The following is a 19,905-nucleotide window of genomic DNA, read 5'->3' as shown; positions in this document are numbered from 1 at the left end:
TCTTCCTCTGTGCTCCCCACCCTCAGGGCCTTTGTCCTGATTAACATCCTTTCAGCAGACAAGGGCTGAAGGCAGCTCCCTCTGAAGCCAATTATAGTCAGTGCTGCAGAGTAACATTGGGTTCCCAGCTCCCCTTAGTCCCAACTATCCAAGGAAAGAAGGCCATATCTAAATTCCATGCATGATGCATTGCTGCAGATACTTAATGAACTTCATTACTCCCCTTTCCCTCAACTCCCACATAGGTTCCTTCAGTCCCCTGACTTCCTGAAGATCCACCACAGTTTTCTCCCTGCTTTCTTTTGGTTTGAGCTATGGGGAGGGACTAGGTGTGCAGATGAGTCTCTTTGGAAAGAAACTGGCTGATTCTTGCTGTGTGGTTGACTGGCTAGAGGAAAGGGCCGGGAGCAGAGAGGTTCTTGGGTTCTAATCCAAGGGGAGCATCTTATCCGGAGAAGGCACTTGAGTTGTGACAAAAATTGGGTTAAAAGCAGGACACTTGCATGATATGTATGAACTTTTGTGAGTCAGTAAAAGGGAGCAGAGTGAACTGACAAATCTAACTTAATTCACCAACACATACAGCTATGTTCTTGGCTTCACTGTGTGATGGGCAGCCTTGCAGAGGTCAATACATAGTATTATGCAGGTGACTGGGAGTTATTGCTTTGCCCGAATTGCCAGTTAATCGAATACAGATAGGATAGTTGAACACTCAGACACATCCCAGAGATTTAGTCTCACTAGCACTGGAAGGGATACATCATTGCTTCTGTTTAGTGACACTTTCCCTTTCCACAGGTTTTTCATATTCTTCTGGCTCCATGGCAGTTAATGGAACTCTTTCAAACAGCCCAGCCCACCTTAACCATAGTGTTGACCAAGCAGCTGTGGACGACTCTGGGAGTTTGTTTAACTCGGTAGGGTCTCGAAGCTCCACTCCACAATACCCTTCTTTGCTAATGATGCAGTCACGGAACTCTGGGCCGAACTCCCCGGCTCACCAGCACTCAGCAAGCCCCAAGTTAAATGGTGCCTCCCAGAGCATGGGAGGGGTACTGCAGTATGTGGATGCTCAGAAGATGTTTGCCGAAGGACCAAAGGGGGAACTCCAGCCTGATGCTGCCTTGTCCGACCCTGAGAATGAGGCCAAGAGAAGAATCATCTTCACAATCTCTCCTGGTACAGGAAGTGTGAAACAGTCTCCGTCTAACAAGCACAGTCCCCTGACCGCAAGCATTCGGCTGGACTGTGGCCAAGCGTACATGCAGGATGGGAAGAAACGAGGTCGAAGGAAGAGATCCTCCACAGGGAATCTAAACATGAACTCCGGGGTGTCCCCTAAACGCAAATCCTTACCAACTGTGGCTGGACTTTTTACTCAGCCTTCAGGCTCACCACTTAATATCAACTCAATGGTAAGGAAAAGAATGATGGGAGTTGTGGCTAAATGTAGGTATGTTTGGCATGTCAGTACTGTACATTGTTACAGGTTTGGTGTTCTGGACTGTAGCATAAAAAACCCACGTGAACATGTTCCTTTAAGAGCCAACAGGTTGTTGAAAGTTACAATGATCCATTTAGTTGTAGTTACAGAATCTTTTAAATCATCTTACCTTCCCCTCAAAAAATTATATGAAGTATTAAACAGAATCTTTAACAAAATGATTCCGATTCTCCAAGTGATCGTGAAACACGTTTGCTTATAGTGAAATCTAAATTTTACCCCGTGTAAAATAAATTAACTGACTTGAGTGCTTACGTCCCATTGACTTTAAGCAAATGCTATTCAGTAAGTGTTATCATAAAACTCACGGCGGATGTTCCTAATTAGGACCTGTAGGTTGTATTCATCATGTCATCAGAAATTGATATTTGAGGTGAAATGTTCTTGCCCTATTTTCATGCATTTAACTGCCTAGTTTTATCATCTTCAAGGTCAAGTATTCAGCCATTAAAGCTCAGAAAGGCAGCCAAGCATTGTGCAGGGATTTTAGGGTTGTGACATTGAAGCATAGCATGACGCTGGGTGTTAAACACTAAGCTAGTCTTAAAGCTGAAAGCTGAGCGTGAGTGAATATTGTCTTATGAAGTTCTTTACTAAAAGAATATTTTCATCTTTAACATTTTTTTTCTTCCCACCCCAGGTCAATAACATTAATCAGCCTTTAGAAATAACAGCCATTTCCTCCCCTGAAAACTCCCTGAAGAACTCTCCTGTTCCCTACCAGGACAATGACCAGCCTCCAGTGCTGAAAAAAGAGAAGCCCCTGATTCAGACCAACGGTGTTCATTACTCGCCACTGACTTCGGATGAAGAACAGGGATCGGAAGACGAGCACAATAGCACCAGGTGAATATAACTGTGTCGATGTCAGGTCAGCAACTTTATCTGATCTGAAGATGCAGCTCTCTAGGCTAGAGTCATGGATGCAAGGCCTGGTCTGTTCGTTCTCCAAGTACAAAGATCTATCTCATGAACCCGTGCTGCTTGTCAGCCAGAGTTTGTTTTCAGCATTATATATATATTGTGTACTTTAGTAGCTAACATCTCTTGATAAACAGTGAAGGTGTTGGAAAGCGGAATGAGCCTAGGGAACCTACTCCTAGCTGGGTTTTTAATGCTTGCAGTGGGTGGCTTTGTTTGGGAGAATGAGCATAAACTTTGCAGGAGTGCTCACTTCAGCATCCTGACCAAGTCCCACCTTTTGGGTAATTTTTGGCTAAGAAAATTCCCACTTCCATTTCAACTTGAGACAGAGTTCTTCACTTCCTATTCCAAACTGTTGTGTAACATTGCTCTAGGTTGTTAAACACTGTCACGTTCTTCCCCATTTGTGGGTGCAGTAATTGCTCTGTGTATGTGAAGCATTTTAAGAGTAAAGGTGCTGTAAATCTGGCTGCCTGAGGAAGGAAAAAAGCAATGAAAAGTTCCATGAATAAGTATTCTTGATTATGTAGGTAAAATTCCATTACAACCTCTGTTCAGAGTCTGGTAGCTTATTTCTTGGTAATGATAAATTCCACTAGTACGGTGGTTCTCAGCCAGGGGTACACATACCCCTGGGTGTACACACAGGTCTTCCAGAGGGTACATCAACTCATCTAGATATTTGCCTAGTCTTACAACAGGCTACATAAAAAGCACTAGCAAAGTGCGTACAAACTAAAATTTCATACAGACAATGACTTGTTTATACTACTCTATATACTATACACTGAAATGGAAGTACAACATTTATGTTCCAATTGATTTATTTTATAATTATAGGGTAAAAATGAGTCAGCCATTTTTCAGTAATAGTGTGCTGTGACAGAATGTTGGGAATCATTAAGAAAGGGATACAGAAAATATCATATTGCCTCTCCATAAATCCATGGTACGCCCACATCTTGAATACTGTCTGCAGATGTGGTTGCCCCATCTCAAAGAAGATATATTGGAATTGGAAAAGATTCAGAAAAGGGCAATAAAAATGATTAGGGATATGGAATGGCTGCTGTATGAGGAAAGATTAATAAGACTGGGACTTTTCATCTGGAAAAGAGACGACTAAGGGGGGATATGATAGAGGTCTATAAAATCATGACTGGTGTGGAGAAAGTACATAAGGAAGTGTTATTTACTCCTTCTCATAACACAAGAACTAGGGGTCACCAAATGAAATTAATAGGCAGCAGGTTTAAAACAAACAAAAGGAGGTATTTTTTCATACAGCGCACAGTCAACGTGTGGAACTCTTTTTGCCAGAGGATGTTGTGAAGGGCCAAGACTATAACAGGGTTCAAAAAAGAACTAAATAAGTTCATGGAGGATAGGTCCATCAATGGCGATTAGCCAGGATGGGCAGGGATGGTGTCCCTAGCCTCTGTTTGCCAGAAGCTGGGAATGGGTGACAGGGGATGGATCACTTGATGATTACCTGTTCTGTTCATTCCCTCTGGTGCACCTGGCATTGGCCACTGTTGGAAGACAGGATACTGGGCTAGATGGACCTTTGGTCTGACCAGATATGGCCGTTCTTATGACACTTTTATATTTTTATGTCTGATTATGTAAGCAAGTAGTTTTTAAGTGAGGTGTAACTTGGGGGTTCGTGAGACAAATCAGAGTCCTGAAATGGTACAATAGTCTGGAAAGGTTGAGACACCAATGAACTAGTAAGTTTGCATTGTGCATTTTTAAATGAGTTGGGTAGACACAGAAACCTAAAAATCAAGAGGTAAGTCATAGCGGTAACTCAGTAACAGCAAGACTTCAAGAAGCACTGTGTAAGTAATTTTCTTTTCTTACTAGAATTGAGAGGAAAATTGCAACGATATCATTGGAAAGCAAATCTCCACAGAAGACTATTGAAAATGGTAAGTTTGAGGAATGTTAACCGTCCATTTAAATGCATTGTGCTGCCTGCTGCCCTGTAGTTTTTAGACCATCAATTGATAAGCAGGCTTCCTGGGAGAGAACTTGTGGCATATAGCAGATATGCCTTTCAAAGCAGAGGTCTATGCTAATACAGATCCTTAAGGGGATTGCCTTCATCACAATACAAACTTTGGGGCCATCTCTTTATAGTTGGTTGTGTCAAAAGCCCTTTTAAATTTATGGGCACAGGTTGTAGTCCTGACTGTTGGCACTGGGGATAAAACTATAGGTGGAATAAAGCATTTTAGAGAGTTTTACTTTTTTCCTAGACAAGGATGCCTGACCAATTTTTGGCTAGGCGTGTGTCTGATTTGAAGGCTGATGTAATCTGCTCTTCCAATAGCCTAATCAGTCCTTTGAGATGCATTTAACTAGGGTCATAGAGGGATTAATAGCTGCTGTGAACTTTCTCCCTGTGTGTTCAGAAAGCAGAATCAGCTATTGAAATGAGTCAGTTGTTGGACAGATTTTGCTTACTGAAGATTAAATGAATTATTTATTGATGCATGCAACCCTTCTTCCAAACTAGGTGGCAGTTTAGCTGGGAGGAGACAAGCACAAACCAGTGAGAACATGAATAGCAGTAAATGGAAGTCTACCTTTTCACCAATTTCTGACATCAACCTGACCAAAACTACCGATAGCCCATTGCAGGCTGTTTCATCTCTGAGCCAGAATTCCCTGTTTGCCTTTAGGCCGTCCTCTGAGGATGGCATGGCCATCGATGCCAAAATTGCAGCACACACACGGAAAAACATCACCATGTCCTCCTCTGGGACGGACGGACTCAGCCCCAATACAAACTCCACTAATGGATCCATGTATAACGGTGGACTGCCCACAGACATCGGTTTACACAGCTTTATTGATGGTGCTTCTCTTCCTCATAAGACTTCAGATGTGACGACCCTCAACTCCTCTCTGGGTTTTCAGTCACAGAGGAGCAAAGATGTGGGGATTTTGGAGACCAACCCCTTTTTGAACAAGAGGCAGCTTGAAGGCCTAGGCAGCATGAAAGGAGAAGACTTAAACCGGTCAGGGGTCAAAAGTAAAGAGATCAGTGAATTAACCATTCGTCCAGGGGCTTCTTCTGAAAAAAGTTCCTTGCAGCACAATGGCAAGGTCGGCAAAGGACGGGACCGAGATGTGGAGTTTAAAAACGGCCACAACCTTTTCATTTCTGCTGCTGCTGTATCTTCTGGTGGCCTTCTCAATGGCAAAAGCCTTTCCACTGGTGTCTCATCTGCAGGCAACCCAGCACCTTCTGTTCAGACGCACCATCCTTTCTTAAACACATTGACCACTGGATCGCAGTTCCCCCTGGGCCCCATGGCTTTGCAGGCAAACCTCAACTCGGTCACAAACGCCTCAGTATTGCAGTCCTTATTTAATTCAATGCCAGCTGCTGCCAGTCTGGTCCACGTGTCATCAGCTGCAACCAGACTGACTAACTCTCATGCTATGGGGAACTTCTCTTCTGGGGTTACAGGTGGAACAGTTGGAGGTAGGCAGAACTTTGTTTCTCTGGTATAAGGGCAGGGCTAGAGGAAAACGTGGCCATGTTTCTCTCCAGGTACCAAACCCTTTCACTTCTGCAGGAGGTGGAGCAGCTCTGCCTTGGATTGACTCTATCCTGCATCTCTCACGACTGATGGAATAATCGGCTTTCTTTCTGCTAGATGAACATAGAACTAAACATTAAAGGAAATGGGAATGCACCTCGATGTTCTGATTTCATAACATGTGGTCGTGACAGTTGTCACTATGCTGGAACTAGCTTAGGTCTCCCTGCAGGTCTAAAGGTTTAACGTGCCATGCTGCCCTCTCTGAACAGTTAAGGATATCTGACTTGTCAGCTTCAGTGAAGGTTGAGATTAGGACATAAGATTTCTCCCCCACCCACCCTCTTCCTTGTTTGTGCTGAATATCCGTATCCTTTTCAGATGAGATGCTGATGGGATTTGTGTAGGATTCTGCTGGCTCTTGAACTGACACTGATAAGAGAATGTTTCTGTGCCAGGAATGGCAAATGTCATGTGCACCTCTAGCATTCTGTGCTGCTGTTCTTGTGAGACAAACTAGTGGAAGCAGATAGGAAAGAAGCTTCATTTAACCCCGTAGTATTGGCAGGTTCAGACAGTTTCTGCCCATAATCATTCATGCACCTTGTCGGGAAATCCTAACTCTCACCTCGTAGCGTTTTAGATTTGCTGGACATACACTCTCTGCCCTTGCAGCCTTGTAAGTGGGTAAGCAGGAGGAAACCGCAGTCATTTGAGTCTTCAGATAAAGAACTCTAGTGACTGGGTAATCTCATCAAAAGGTTACCCGTGTGGCGTAGAATCACAAGTTCTGCTTTCTCTTGGGCCTGGCCATTGTTCCCATGGCATACGCAGGCTGGCAGTCGGAAGGTAAGTGACTCTCTTGTACCTCCTGGCCTGCACCCATTATCTCTCATTGCTTGCTGCTATCTCATGCTGCATATTTTGTATGGGGCTGTCACTGCTATAATTTTGCTTTTTTTGGCTTGTTTTGTTTCTCTTGTCACTTGTGACTGTACAAAGCCCATCTGCTGAAGCTGAGTTTTTTCTCTCCTGTTTGCAGGTATTTTTAACCATGCGGTGCCTTCTGCCTCCTCTTCTCATCAGTTTGGAGCCAGTTTCAGCAGCAGTGCTGTTTCTAGCAGCACAATGCTAAGCTTAAACCCTCTGCAGGCTGTGGCCAGCACCTCATCCTTCCAGCCCCCCTCCTCTAGCTTAGTAACGTCCAGTGAGAACAGAACTGCCCAGCACCTAAGCAGAGTGCCAGTGCAGTCTGTTTTTCATACCCCTCCTCCACCCCCTCCTAACGTTTCATTACCTCCTCCTCCTCCATTACTCGCTTCTAACTCTGAGCCTGCGCTTCTGCAGAACTTGCCGTCCATCCCAGCTAACGATGCTTTTTTACCATCCTCTTCTGCTGCTTCTGTCCAATCTGCTAATGCTTCTTTGTCTATTAAGCTAGCTTCTCTTCAGCACAAAACTTCCCGTCCCTCCTTTACAGTCCATCACCCCCCTCTGCCCCGTTTGGCGCTGGCACAGACCGCGCCCATGATCCCGCAGTCCAACGCAACCGGCACGTCCGCTATGTGGGTTACACTTGGCATGCAGTCTCCTTATGCTTCGCACCTTTCTGGGGTTAAGCCACGATAAAGAGCTTGCTTAGCTAACAGTTCTTATTTTGTAAGGTAAGGCTAGAGAAAACAGGAGGTTTGTACAAGATACTAAATGACCTTCCTTTCCTTTTCAGCCAACAGCCCATAACTGAGCTTGGAAGCGGGGTGGGGACAGGTTCTTTGACATAGAGCGATCCCAATAAAATTTGGAGAGCAGGTAATCTCAAGGCAGAGAGGGGAGACACCAAAGCGCCACGGTTTTGGGAGTCAGGATTTCTCGACACACTGAGTGCTCACGATGGTAACTCATCTGATATCCAGGAACGTTGTGTTCAGGCTGGGGTAGCAGCAATTACCGATTTACGTTATTTGAAGCAACATTTCCTGCAGTATCCTGGCTTGAATACTTTAGAAAATGTGCTGCTTTGAGAGCGTGAGAAAAATTAGGAAGAGAAGCTGATTGTTCATATTTTCCAAGCATCTGTCTTGATATACAGCCCTGCAGGGGTTTGCTGCCTATTCTGCGTTTTGCAGGGTTATCTCCCTCACAACAGGGTGTGCTCCCGTTCAGGTTGGCATGTCGTTACCTTGCATGCTGCTGCTGCTTTGACATTAGGTGGCAGCGTGGTGATGTTTTTGTGGCATCATACCAAATTTGCCCTATATGGCTAACAAAGGAGAACTCAAGGTCATAGGCTACCTTTTTTTTTTTTTCTTGGAAACAACTGAATAAGGATGATCTAGTGGAGGGTTGCAGATAATGTGAGCCTAAGCCGAATGTTGTGGAAAATGGAGTTACAAAAGCATCCTGCTAACTTGTGTCTGCCTCATAGTGGCAACCTGATCTAATCATGCTCTGTATAATCAGCCGGTGATTATAATTTGAATGAGATAAGAATAAAGCAGGAAGTCTGCTCCCCGTCCCCGATAGGTAAAGCACTAACAGATTGCGTCAGCCATGGGGCTGTTGCTTGCCTTGGTGGTCTTTGGCTTGCTAGATTGCCTATGCTAGATTAAAAGAACGAGGAGTCCTTGTGGCACCGTAGAGACTAACAAATTTATTTGGGCATAAGCTTTCGTGGGCTACAGCCCACTTCATCAGATGCATGCAGTGGAAAATACAGTAGGAAGATAGATAGATATATTCACAGAGAACATGGAAAAAATGGGTGTTGCCATACCAACTCTAACGAGACTAATCAATGAAGGTGGGCTATTAGCAGCTGGAGAAAAAAGGCACTGAATTTAGCTTTATGAAGTGGAAATCCATCAACTTCATGAAAAAACTCGTATGAAATGGGCCATCCTGATTATCACTACAAAAGTTTTTTTTTCTTCTGCTGATAATAGCCCACCTTAATTGATTAGTCATGTTAAGAGATTGTATGGCAACCCCCATGGTGTGTGTGTGTGTCTGTCCGTCCCCCTACTGTATTTTTCACTGCACGCATCTGATGAAGTGGGCTTTAGCCCATGAAAGCTTATGTCCAAATAAATTTATTAGTCTTTAAGATGCTACAAGGACTCCTCGTTCTTTTTGCTGATACAGACGAACACGGCTACCGCTCTGAAACCTGTCACTATGCTAGGTTAGTTAGTGGAATACCCTGGGCTAAAATCTAGCCCAAGCTAAGTAAGGAATGAGGCTGTGGAAGAGAGAAAAACCTCTGGAAGGTGTATGCACGCATGCATGTCAGCAAAGCAAGTGTTAAAGAATCTTTCAGAGCAGCTGCAGAATAATATGCACTACCAGAAAGTCACATATTGTCATTATGCAAACCTTTTGCTTCTATAATGCAGTTCAGGATTGCATAGTTAAGCCAATATTAGGCAACACCGGCCCTCCTGCAGGTCCTTGATGCTGTTGCTATCCTGTGGCACAGAAGTACATCCAGTAGAGGGTAACACCCTTTGCCTTTTGTGGCATTTGACTAAATTACAGGACACCTCAGATTCTTGTCAAACACTTTGCATGTAGATAGTGTGTTCACCATCAAATTGTTCTCCAAATGTGATCAAATCCTCACAACACCCATGTGACATAGGTAAGTTACCTCCAGATTTGCAGATGGGGGAAGCTGAAGCAGAGAGGTCAAGTAACTTGCCTAGAGCTGCAGCAGTTGGTGTCAGCGTAAGATGTAAACAGTTATGAAATATAAAGTGGAATAGGGTGGTGGCTGGAAAATAGGCTTGAGGAACCGGGGGCTGTGGATGGAAACTTGAATTTGGAGAGGAGGGGTGTGAATAGAATGGGAGGGATTTTTTATGAATATTTTTAAATTAGAAAATGCCAGTTTGTCAAAATTGAAACTTTTTGCCGAAAGGCATTGGTTTAGACAAAGCTGTCATCTGGAAGGTGTCTCAGGTTGCAGGGGAAGAGACCCACTCCCCCAGAATAATCAGCTAGACAGGGCACTCACTAGGATGTGGGAGATCTGGGTTTGAGCAGGGTCTTGAACCTGTCTCCCACATCCCAGGTAACTGTCCTATCCACAGGGTCATTGGGTGCGGGGAGCTTTCTCTGTATTTTTGGGAAAGCTTTCAAAAGGTCTTCGTTTTGTCCTGCTGCAGAACAAAACCAAACGGCAGAACCTCAACACTTTTCATTGAAGGGAATTCTTGTATTTGGGCCAGTCTAGGTGTGACTGTGGTTAAGTTTTTTGGGTCCTTTGTTTATTTCTGCGTGATGTGGGTGCAGGCACTGTGAAAATACGTTATTTTTTTTTAAGTAAACCACACCTGAAATTGGGACCCCTTGGTGCACTGTACAAATTCATTAGCTAGTTCCTGCCCCAAAGTGCTTCCGATCTAAATGACAAGCCATTTGGGGAGGGGAAGAGGCAGCACCAGAGAGGAGCAGTGCGTCTCCTTTATAAACACAGACGCTAGATGTAGTGCAGAGGCCTCGGAACCGTGGCACTGGATTTGACACATGGAGGTGCCTAGGCCAGCAGATGGTGACAGTTCAATGCAGACTAATATCTAAGCCCCCGATTCAGCACGGTACTTAAGCATAGTCCTGCTCCAAAGTCCATCACTGAAGCCAATGGAAAGGCCCCAATTGACTTCCAACGGGCTTTGGCTTAGACTCCATATGCCTGATTTAAACACATGAATAATCCCATATCTTCAGTAGGACTACTTATGTGTGTACGTTGTTGAACTGGAGCCTAAATCTAGGAACAAGGGATCAAATTTCATTATTGCACAGCCCAAGAAGGGTTGGGGTGTGATGGAAGAGACCTGTTGGGTTGTCATCTATCTCTAATTTTGACTGATATCAACACATGGATTGTTCTCCTTTCTGTCCCTATTGATCCTGGCTAACAGAAGGTCTAAGAACTGTATAGTAAATGACATTTCTGGCACACACTTGATTTGATGCATCTAATTTAGATGGGTCTCTTCCTCTCCTCCTGTCCCACAGGTAATTAGGATTTCTACCTCAACCCAATGTGACCTATGCAAGGACAACGTGGACCAACTTCACTCAGCTTCCACTGAAAGGTGCTCGCCTGGCCTGGCAGGGGTTTCTACTCTCTTACTACTGGACAAAGTAAACAAACAAACAAAAGACCTAAATAACAGAGAAAAGAATATTCTACTGTGAATCGGAGTTGAAAAAAAACTGCAAAAGAAAATGCTTAAAAAAAAAAAGCTCCAGTTTGTATTGTCGATAGTTTAGATAAAGTATTTATCTTTTTTTAAAAATGAAAACAATTTTGGCTTATTTTATTCCATCTAAAGTCATAAAAAACCGCAACTCATTGAAACCATTCTCTGAATAATAAAGGACTGGCACACCAGCAGAGATGTAAAGAGCCTCCTCTCGGTGCTATTTCATCCGTCAGAACTGTGCCTCTCTAGTTCAAATCCTTGGTGCTGAATTTGAGGGTTGACCAATGCCAAACCCAGTTCTCAGAAAGGTCTGCTTTTATTTATTCAACTCACTCTGTTCATATACCAAAGTCCATTGGTTTACAGCAAAGCAGGAGCTACAGAGAATGGCAGTCTTTAGTTTTGGGTGGTTTTCTTTTTCTTTTTAACAGAGCTTATGGCTCAGTTATCAGGCGTGTAATATTGTTTATTACAAACCAGAATGCAATACTCCCCTCTGGAATGGCAGCTAGATTACCTGATCTGACCTGTGCAAACTCAGCTGGTTCAGACACTTTGAACAGAAGAACATAACTTATGTCTAGTCCTGTTAGACTACTTCACTGGGCCCATTAAAACCTCTGGTGGTGCTCCAGTCACTGTGAATTTCAGTAGCTAGACTGTTAACTTGTTTTGGGGGGTCATTTGGCATATGAACAGGGTGCATAATCACTGGTGTTGGTCAGGCCCTTTTTAACAATATTGGGAAGATTGAAAACCGAGCTTCTATGCTGGGGCAGATAGCAGATTTTCTCCGCTTGTTGTTTCTGTTGAAGTACAATGTATTTTGTTAGTAAGGTTTTGATACTTGATTCCGAAATGGCTCAGCCGTGTACATTTTATTGACTTCTAAGTGCATTCGCTTTTGTATTTCTTTGCTTTGAATAGGTTTAAATGGTAGTTCACAAAAACACCACAATCTAGCTTAACTTGCTGCCACACTAGCAAACTGGTGCATTTTGAATTGTATCGTGACTTGGTGTTCTGTGTACAGAAAAGTGTCGCTCCGAGCAGTGACCGTATTTTATAGACGTGATGAAAATTTATAAATTTCATAAACTTTATTCAGTTTATTTTTTAGGTTGTGTGATGCACAGTAAACTTGTAAAAAGATGTTTTTATTTATTCAAGTGCACAAAATGGGGAGGAGGATCCATTAGTTCATAAACTTCAATCTGCAGCATAGACTGGACCAAGCGCCAATAAAGGAAACCACAGTAACAGAAGGGGGATCGCGACAGCAAAGTGACTAGATTCAGAGCACACCGGTGCTAAAGTGAACCTGCTGGCCTAAGTTCTGTCTGGGGAGATACGGTCGTATTGCATCAGAGGCACTTGGTATCCTTCAGTCCATTCCAGCCAGGTTCATAGCTCTCTAATTACAGTCTCTAACCTCCAGCAAGCAGCCATTCACTAGAGAGTTGAGCTCTCCCTTACCAACTCCCTAGTGCGGTTTCCCTTTGTCACAAACTGCTGGGCTTCGTGAATCAGCTGCCTAATTGCACTCGGAGCAGGCCAAATATCTCTTCACACTCTTGTGCTGTGCTTCCGTGGCTGGTTTGATCTGTGTCTCCATGAGTACTATGCTGGTTCTTGTGTCCAGTGGAGCTGGTGGACATGTTCTCCTACTTTCCTATTCTCACTAGCTCCTTCCCCTCCCCACGGGAGTGAATTTGTCCTGGAAAGGTGCAGTGTCCTGATTAACAATGCCCACCTTCAATGTATTTCAAATTGGCTGCTTCCCTCTAGACCATGTAGCGGGCAGTGGCATAGAAGTTAACAAGCTCAGTTACCCTATCCACTCCTGAGTGTGTCGGCCTCTCCAAAAGGTGCCCCCTGTGTGCAGAAACTATTAGTGTAACTTTCCCTTATTATTGATCACTAAAAGGGACTGATCCTTATTCCTAATCTCCAGGAATATTTTTAATCATTTTCTGGTTTGTGCATGGGAGCGGAGAGGGAGGAAGTGATGCATCCAGCTGGATTCCTAGCAGCAGGGAGAGAACCTAGAGAAAGCAAAGTAATGCTCAGGGAGTGGCAGCTGAGAAACATCCAGTAGCTTCTAGTGGAAGCCATAAACAGTTATGTCCTGGAATCCAGGAAAACATGTAACCCAGTTATTGTTCAGCTGTGAATTGGGCAACTCCAGCCTGATCCAGATCTTTGGGTAACTGAAAGGTGCAGGGCCTTCTCAGCAGTTTTAATCCCAATTAAAGGCAACAAAATGCAAACTCAGGTCCTTGTAGGATTTAAAAAAAAGGTAGGTAGTGAAATAGTGTGAACTGCTCAAGGACCCTAGCTTTGCCCCTCTATATGCCTCAGTTACGCCGATTGAGGCTCGTCTACATCCCTGATTTAAGAGCATGATCTCACTTGAGCCAGTCTGATTTCACCAGATAACGAATTCCCATCCTGGCCAGGTGCAATGGGGACAAGACCTGGGGCACATCCTAGCCATTATCCTCTTACAGCACATGGCCTCTTCAGCCCTGTTGTTCTGCTAAAGGGTTTAATGAGAACCTTTGTTGTATTGTGAGTTTCAAACTTGCTTCTGAGGGCAGTTATACCTGCAGGGATTCCAGAGCTTCTCTGTCTTTGTTAGCTTCTGCCTTTAAATTTGAGTGTTGCAGCCTTCTGTGCTCTGTGCACATTGCTTGCTTGTGGACTTTGTCTTCCCAGTAATCTCAGCTGAGTTGGACTTCTGGGTAAGAGTCAGGCAGGGCAGAGAAATGGGGCAGACAGGGCTATGGAATTCTGGTGCTTCTCACCAAAAGGCCCCTTTTTCTCTCTGTTGGACCCTGGGAATTTCCACTTTTCCATGGAGAAATTGGGAAATAGATTCTTAAAGTGTTGGGGAGTCACATGATGCACTGGGGTCAGGCCAGAGACCTGGGTCTTACTCCCAGCTCTTTCACTTACTCACTGTAATCTTGGGCAAGTCGGTTCAGCATCTCCATCTGTTTCCCCATCAGTAAAACCGTGAGGATACTTGCCTTGCTTCATAAAGTGCTTTGAGATCTCTGGGTGAAAAGCTCCATGTAAGCGTGAAGCATTATTAATAAAGATCTAATCTGCATGGCTGGAAATTTATGGATATTTGTGACCTTAGCAAGAAAGCTCAGTGCCAGAGGTGTGAGACTTGTTCTCAGTAACCTGAGGTGGTACTTTATTTGATATTATTTAAGCCAAAATGTGAAGTGCAGGAAAGGAATTCTTTCTGGTTTACACTTTCCTACGCCCGGCCCAGTCATTCTATTACTGTCACAAATGTTCCTTCTCATCCGCATTGCTGCTGCTGGCAAGGGGACTCATAATGAAGCTAAAATGCATTTTGTAGCGTCTGCATCGCCAAAAAATTGAACTTCCCGAGTGTGTTGAGCTGAGCCTGTGTGGCCCTTTGTGAAAAAGCGAGGTGGGGGGTAGATGTTTGCAGATGCAGAGACAAGTTGTTACACACCACCAAAAAAGGGAAGAGTGCATCTGCTCCAGTTGTCTGGTTTGCCTTTCCCAGCCCCTGGACAACCTCTTGGAGTGTCAGAAAGTTGGGAGAGCTCCCAAGGCATTCAACTTAAATTTGCTGTTTTCTGTGGATTAGTCATTCAGTAAGAATTCTGATACGGGACAGTGGTGGTTGAGGAATCCCGAAAATAGGCTGCTTTGCCTTGTGTACGTGAGGGCTGCATTGGAGTGGGACTGGAGACCTGGCAGTTGTTGACATGGTTGACCTCTGTCAAATCAGTTTCTGCCTGTATTTCCTCATCTTGAAAATGGGGATAATGGCACTTGGCTACTTTTTGTAAAGTGCATTGATCTTCCTGGGGAGGGTCATAAATGCTAGATCTTAAATCTCGGCACTCATTTAAGTGCAGGTTGCGGGAGTGATGGTTTCCCCAAGTACTTGGGGAAACTACTGGGCAGCAGATTGGGGGGGAAGGGGAGGAGAAAGTGGGTTTAAAGTGGACTTGGTTAAGGCTTTGTATGGAGGATCCCATAGCCTTCCATTTAAAAAAAAATACTGAGACAATGATACGTGCAGCTCTCTTTAAAGCTTCCCATATGTGTGAACATCGGAGGGTGCCCTGTCTCCTTGAGAGAGGTGTTCCTGTTTGCAGGGCCACTCTCCTGCTTGTTTATAATCTGGACTGTCAGCTCATTGGAACGCAGGTGAAGCAGGAATTAAAGCCATCCCTCTTAGAACTGCACGCTAAAAGAATTCAAACTTAGGTGAACGATTGTGGTAGCACTGAGGGCCGCTGGTCGTAGATCAGGACCCCTTGTGCTAGGTGGGCTGAGAGAGGGAGAGCTCCTCCCCCAAAGCACAATCTAAGTATGAGATGGCAGGTGGCTATAACAGGCGGGAGCACAAGGAGACAATGAGACTTTCCAGTTGTCTCAATTGTTATTGGTCCCTTTACTGTGGGGATAGAGATCTGTTAGAACAAAGGGCATTCACTCTATTGGTAATTGGCTTTGTGAGCAGGCTCAGGAGAGAGGCCAAGAATTGGAGTGGGCCATGTAGGCTGAATTCCCCTCTATACCGGTTGTGCAGGTAGGTGCGTTGACGGGGGGTGGGGGGAATCTTGTCCAATGGCTGCTTTTGCTGTCACTGGAGGTGTGCTTTGTGCTTGCTGCTTGCTTCTGAAGTGATTGTGCCCATCACTGGCCTGTGGATAGTCGAGAGCTTTAAAGCTCCAGTCCGTGCCATCCTGTCACACTGTCCCACCCCCAAAATCACATGGCTTTATTTTTAAATTGGCCCAGTTATTAAGGTGCCAGAGTCTGTTTTAATCTACTCCCGTTTTGCTGCAGAGCAGTGAGTGGCTCTGAACTCATTGATTTGGGTATTGGAGATCTGCTGAACTAACAGATTTCAGGCCTGTTGTTCGAGGAGTGAAAACAAGCAATTACGTTGCACCTTTAATCTCAAGATTCCAAAGTTCAAGCAGTTGCTTCAAATTTGCTTGGCTGTTTTTAGGCTGATCAATTAAGCTACATCTCGGGCCATGCAAACCTTTCGCTGGGTGTAGCTTGCAGTGGCCCATGTGCCTTATCCCGCTGATGGTTGGATGGATTTCCTCTCATTTCCTCTGAGGGGTGTTGCTTGAATACTGCAATACTATTTTTAATCTCTTGGCTTTGAAAGTTTGTGTCTACATCTAGGGTGAAGTAATTTTGCTTATGGGGAAAATGATCTAATGTAATGTACCTCAGAAGATTGATTTTTAAGCACAGAAATGGAGCTAAAAATGGATGGAGAGGCAGGGAAAAGAATGTCATTTACACCCAATCCTCCCTCCCTCATTCCCCTTTATATTGGAGCTGATAAAATAGTGACAAAAAATGAAGGGTAGAAGGAGAGGTAGAGACGAAATGGAGGCAAGTTTTATTCCTATCCTGGGTGATTCAATCCTTTATTGATAGCTGGGTTTAGTTAAAGAAAGATCCTTGTAGAGGAAATCTTTAATCCCTCCCTTCCCCACCTTCCCTTTCTGGAGAAACTGACAATAGGTGATAGGGTGGGACACAGGCAACTGCTAGACTTTCACCTCTGGAGACCTGGGTTCAAATCCTGCTTGGATTGTGCATTAAAGTAAATTGGGTTTCAATGCTGTTTGTTCCCAGAATCCTGCCGTTCTGCTGAGAGTCCTAGGACCGGGATCGCTGGAGTGGGTCAGGGCAGGGATCTGCATTAACCACACTGCGTCAGGGACAATTTGCAATGCCTGCCGTATGCTGCTGTGTCTACTTAGGTCTCACTAATGTGAGCGGTCATTTGTGGGAACACAGTCGCTTCCAATTGTTTTTTTTAAAGTCCAACACACGCTTCCCTTCTGGCAAAGTTCATTCGTGGAGCCCAGTTCTTTGTGACGTCTAGGGAGACTCAGACAATTTCCAAGGGTGTTTGTAAGATGAATTCAGGGTCCAATCCCTCTCTCTGGAGTCAGCCAGGCAAATTTTAACATTGACTTCAATGAGAGCAGGATTGCTCCCTGTGGTGTAGCTGGAGGGATGGATGAAGTAACTTCAGCACTAAGTGCGTGGTGTTTTTCTGTTATGTCCCAGTCCTGCAAACACTGACTCCTCTACCAGGAGTATCTCACTGGTAGTAAATGCTATGCTCCCAAGGAAGTGTTGGCAGGATCAGACTCTTAAACTGCTAGTGTCTCATCACTCTTCTTATTTATATATAGATACAATACACACACACCAGGCTGCACCCCACCTTTCCCATGGTTGCTGGAATGGTGGAGGGAAATGTCAAGAGCTGGGGCTTGCTGCAGTCTCTCATAAGCTGCTGTTTGAGGGACACATTTCCCCCCCACTGACTAGACTTCAGGCCTACAATAGAAGCCACCCTCCACCCATTCTGAAGATGGTGCTATTTTCCTCCCCAGTGACTATCAATACACTTGACAGTTTTCTTCACTCACCTGGGAGTAGCCTTATCCATTAGTCTAACCAGGCTTGCGAAATAACTTCAGTCACAGGTGCTGTTCCCTGAAGAGCTGTAATTAGCTTTCTAACTCTGCGAGGGCTCCGTTAGGAATGTATTGACCACATATAGTCAGTTTGCTTTCGGTATTAAAAGCAAACCTTTTGTATCCCAGAGCTTGGAAGCATGAAACCTTTGACACCCTTTTTCTTTAGAGAGTTTTCTCCTAATTAATACTCATAGGTTGTTGCTGTTAATAATTCTGCTTCTCTTGTTTTGCCTGAGCCAAAAGCATTAAGAGCACTGATAGCTTGGAACGATTATTGCTTTCTAATAAGAAATGGAAACTGTACAGTGGACAGTAAAACATTAATCTATTTAAATCACAGCTTGGGGAGAAATTAGTAAGTGTTTTTGTGAACTATCTCTGCAGCACTGAGGAAAATCACTATAGATGAGGTTTTTTAAGTACAAATTTAGTCAGTGTAAAAGTATTTGATTTATTTTTGTTGTTAATTCAAATGCCCTTCCCCATTCCCCTGAACAATTCCATAGATGATCCTTGTTTTCCACGAATGAGTTGGACTCACCTTTTTCATTAAATTTTGTGCCATATTTTATGTATCCTTTATGCATTATAAATATCTATCTAGACTGAATACTGCAATACCAGATGCTGTTGTGGAACAGGGCATAAACCCAATACTAAAACTGAAAATATCCCTCCAGTATATTTAGCGCTTGTGACTGTCAGAGTCTTTTTAGTTTTCATGCTTTGATTTCAATATTAAAGATGAGCTAACCGCTTCCTAAAGGTTTGAAGATGTTAATGCTGAAGTTCTCTCAAGTTTGACCCTGTAATTCTAAGGTACATCTGGTTGCTTTTCTGGTGCAGTGGAATTGTCCTTTGGAAAGGTGATTTTTCTGGCATTGTTAAAGAGAAGGCAGAATGGACTAATCCAGTCTGCTTGGCTCCACCCTCCTGCCCCCCAATATAAATTCTTGAAGTGGTCAGTTTTAAATTAAAACCCAATTCTTTAGGTCTCTGTTCTTTGTAAGAAAGCGTTTTAGGCGTGGGAGTCTGCCCTCGCTGGGTGGGACTGGACAGAGGAATGCAAATGAAGTTGCTGTTGCTCAGGAATTGATTAGTAAAACTTTTAACTACTAATAAAAAATTAATTTTTCAATGGATTTAAAACAATACCCATTTTCTTGCTTAGAACATGTGCTATGGGATGTTTCCTAGTGAATAGGAATTAGTTTATACATTTTAGCCTATGAAATTGAATTATTTAAAATTCAAACCTCCCCTAATTTATCTTTATTTGGTTTTTTTTATACTGGTATGTTGCCCTGTCATTCTTCCATAGAACTAGTGTGAATTCTTCTGGTGTGTATATATGTATGTAATATTATATATATATTATATTATATATATATTTTCCACCCACCCTTCTAATTTTCCACAATGCAAGAGTTAGTTTTTTTTCTCCCCTCCCTTCCACTTTAATTTCTTGTCTTTTACCTTGATTTGTAATTGAAACAATGCTTTGAAGTTTTGTCTTTATATTAAAATGTATGTATTTTAATACATTGTACTGTGGTGGTGCTTCAGTACTTCAGCAGAGCGTTTTTTCCCCTTTCTTTACATTTCAAAGGAGGATTGCCTTCTGTATCCTCCACAGCACGAGTGCAAAGATCCCCTTCAGTACTCTCCGGTTGCTAGAGCAGGGGGCCGGCAAGACTCCTGTATTCTTTCACTGTTGCTGAGTATCAACTTGGGCAATGGACTGGACTCTAGCTGTAATAGTAGAAGAGTCACTTTGAGCCTCCATCCCCCTGTAAAGCACTGCATGCTCTTCTGAGGAGCTAGCAATTGAAAAATCACATGACAAAAAGCTTTCCCCCGACTCCTGCTAAGTAGCTAAGTGACTTGGTTGCTCAACTTCATTTTGCTTTCCTTAAATTCCTGGGTTTAAACTCTCCTGCCTGGAGCAGAAGTGAGGGTTTAAAAACATTTGCTGAATTGGTATCTTGCAGTGGAGACAAAAGCCCTCACTCTTCAAAGCATTCACATGCTTCACTGAATAGGGATGGACGTAAGGCTGGGCTTACAGGAGGATCTTCTAGAGTCACAGCAACCCACTGAGCCGGTGCCCCATTCTTACACACGTTTTCTGGAGTCCTTCCTTTGCAAGGCTTCTCTAGAGCCAGTCAGGCCCCAGTAGCAGAAGGCAT

At 43.8% G+C, this 19,905-nt stretch overlaps 1 protein-coding gene across 4 annotated transcripts in view; it reads left to right on the top strand.

Moving 5' to 3' along the window:
* Positions 1–19,260, top strand: part of DOT1L (DOT1 like histone lysine methyltransferase) — a 101,406-nt gene extending 82,146 nt beyond the window's left edge. For 3 of the 4 annotated variants that reach the window (XM_026655040.2, XM_026655041.2, XM_026655039.2), the window contains exons 24-28: positions 802–1,418; positions 2,148–2,353; positions 4,298–4,362; positions 4,953–5,927; positions 11,005–19,260. In XM_026655040.2, the coding sequence (XP_026510825.1) occupies positions 802–1,418; positions 2,148–2,353; positions 4,298–4,362; positions 4,953–5,927; positions 11,005–11,012 (1,871 nt within the window). In that variant the 3' untranslated portion in view covers positions 11,013–19,260. The remainder of the gene's footprint in view (positions 1–801; positions 1,419–2,147; positions 2,354–4,297; positions 4,363–4,952; positions 5,928–11,004) is intronic. The other variant, XM_026655042.2, reaches the window with a different exon arrangement.
* Positions 19,261–19,905: the final 645 nt, after the last annotated feature.

This window comes from Terrapene carolina, unplaced genomic scaffold (genome assembly GCF_002925995.2).
Source record: "Terrapene carolina triunguis isolate 2854851 unplaced genomic scaffold, T_m_triunguis-2.0 Scaffold194, whole genome shotgun sequence".
Taxonomy (NCBI): domain Eukaryota; kingdom Metazoa; phylum Chordata; order Testudines; family Emydidae; genus Terrapene; species Terrapene triunguis.
Note: the sequence above shows the minus strand (reverse complement) of the source record. Positions and strands in the feature narration are given on the sequence as shown.